Source organism: Austrofundulus limnaeus, unplaced genomic scaffold, assembly GCF_001266775.1.
Source record: "Austrofundulus limnaeus strain Quisiro unplaced genomic scaffold, Austrofundulus_limnaeus-1.0 Scaffold1011, whole genome shotgun sequence".
Taxonomy (NCBI): domain Eukaryota; kingdom Metazoa; phylum Chordata; class Actinopteri; order Cyprinodontiformes; family Rivulidae; genus Austrofundulus; species Austrofundulus limnaeus.
In genome coordinates this window covers 28,614-31,059 of record NW_013953413.1, presented here as the reverse complement: position 1 = coordinate 31,059, position 2,446 = coordinate 28,614, and the positions used below count along the sequence as shown (strand labels likewise).

Here is a 2,446-nt window from a genome sequence, read left to right as displayed (position 1 = left end):
GTACGAACAAAAGTAAGAGAAATTTAGGATAAGAGTACGGACATGTTCTTGCATGAGGCCCATTGTGCTGATTTCAGCTACTTTTCTTTAGCTGTTTTTAGGCTGGTTTAAGCTTTTTTTTAGATATTCAGTAAAAATCTTTCAGCATTAAGCATTCACACCGCATTTTTACAGGACATGCAAATTGTGTAGTTAAAATTGCTTACAGTGTGTGAGTTTTTTTGACTCATCACTGTTAGTCAGATTCAACTGATGAAACATGACAAAGCTTTAAATGTTGAAGCGATGACCTGAGTCACTTCATTAGTCCTGATTAGTTCCAGGAAGGTGCGTCTCCACCTCACCTTGTTCCTGTCAGAGTTTGTGCACACAGGGTCCTCAGCCGCCAATGCAATGCTGCTCGCCACAATCACAAGAAGGATGGTCATCTCAAAATAGCGTAGAGTGACCACATAGTGACAAATCCTCCTGATACTGAGGGGCAGCAAAGAAAAAAAGAAACATTGTTTAGCAWCTGATCTGTGACTTTGTAGATTGTGTGCTGCAGCTTACGGGTTGGAGGCTTTGAAGATGAACATGCTGTCAGGAGCTTCGGGTTTAGGAGGTACAGGAGGCTCCTCCTCCTCCTCCTCTTCCTCTGTCTCCTCTTCATCCTCTTTCTGCTCAGACTGGTACGCCTCCAACTCTTTACTGTTCACTACAACACAGACAGAGAGGGGAACATTTTCAGCTCTAAGTGGACAGCTAGGACAAAGAACAACATGAGTCACCACCACTTTCTGCAAAAAAAAAAAAAAAGGAAAAAAACATTCTAGTGGCTTCTGATATTAGAATTCACCTACACTGGTACAGTGATACTGACACAAAATGTCTTACAGCAGTGTGACAGCAGTGAGAAGGTACTACCTGTCACCGGGGTGAGCTCCAGAAGTGGTCGTGCTGACATTTCGATGGCCACGCTGCCTTCCACCTTGGGCTTGTTATCACGTTTGACCGAGATCTTGCGCTTCTCCGACTCGATGGTACTCACGGTGAACTCGGTGGCCTCCACGCCGGGCTCCACTGGGACATTTTGACTCAAGGGTTCATACTGGTCTGCGATGCTGCCCTTCACTTGCTCCGACCAGGTAGAGTCCAGCAGCTGCTCGCACTGGGGAGGATCAGGACTGTCGCCGCTGGGAGCAGCATCTCTGTAACGGCAAGTTTAAAATACAGTTGAGGTACATTAAATTAGTTACATGAAGTTTTATAGAAATTGACCATAATTAGTGAATTCTCATGCAGTAAAACTTTAGTCAGTGTTGCGGTGAGTATTRTATTAGCTAGATTGCAAAAAATTAGTACAGAAACTCAAATCCTATTGAAATGAATAGAAAACCAGATTTGTATCTAGTAACATTTCAAAATATAACAATCTGCTTTGATTTTTAACTTGCATAATCAAAAACACTTCAATTCATTCAGCTTTTTTTAAATTTGTGAAAACATATATTGACGCACTAAATTTAAATTTAAATGTAAAAAAATCCTGTTCAACAAGATACTGTGATGTTAATCACTGTGTTTTTAAGCTACAGTAGGGAGCTCTTAAAAAACAAACAAACAAACAAAAGATTAAACAACTCAGCCTGAAAATTTGAACAAGCACGCCTTACAGGTCCCTCCTCCCTTGCTTTAAGCTGCACTACAGCCCCCCTTACTGGGAGGAGCCAGAGGAGCTTTACATTTTTTCACAGATTATGGTCCAGTCCCAATGCTCAGTGCACACCCTACGCCCCCTCTGTGAAGTGTGGATTCAGTCGAAGTGCATACAAGTGTTCGAGTGCGCAGGTTACAAGCGTGCAAAAAAATTGAGAATTGGGACAGTATGGATTATGTCATCAACTTGAGCCTCTGCGTCGTGACTGCGACGTCCAACATGGCAGGACCAGCCACTGTTTTGGCATTTGTATTGCTAAAAATGATAGTACAACAACAAAGAGCAATTGTTTTTAGGAGAAGAAAGTGCATGAAGCGAAGGAGGCTCATACATCAGAGTATGAGAACCAACTGCACGTAAGGGTGAAAATAGTTCCTAAAATGGGCGGGGCGAAGGGCRGATGTGGAGAATGTGGGACGCACTACGCACTCAAAGCCTTCAACATGAACACGGAATTCAAGTGCACAAGGGCAGAACGAGGGTGGGAATGTGAGTATTGGGACAGGGCCTATCTGTCTCATATTCCACTGTCAGTACATAGTGACAGTTTTAATAAACATAAAAATACTATTTTATAAAAGTTTCATACTGCACTTTTAAAGTGTTGCATTTATTAGTTTCATATGTCTTCTCTTCTGTTTAACATTCGATGTGTTTCCAAACTTTCCGCATGTTACGGGTGTTTCGGAGAAACTGAGACGTTTATTTTCTAAACATGATGTCCCAGTGGCTTTCAAACCCCAAAAC

The 2,446-nt window shown here is 42.2% G+C and overlaps 1 protein-coding gene across 1 annotated transcript in view; it reads right to left on the bottom strand.

The window, feature by feature from the left end:
- Positions 1-344: 344 nt before the first annotated feature.
- LOC106533741 (voltage-dependent R-type calcium channel subunit alpha-1E) overlaps positions 345-2,446 on the bottom strand; it is a gene marked incomplete at both ends in the record, with an annotated part of 28,811 nt that continues 26,709 nt past the window's right edge. The window contains 3 exon segments of the mRNA XM_014030171.1: positions 345-474; positions 553-697; positions 907-1,190. Of these exon segments, the coding sequence (XP_013885625.1) occupies positions 345-474; positions 553-697; positions 907-1,190 (559 nt within the window).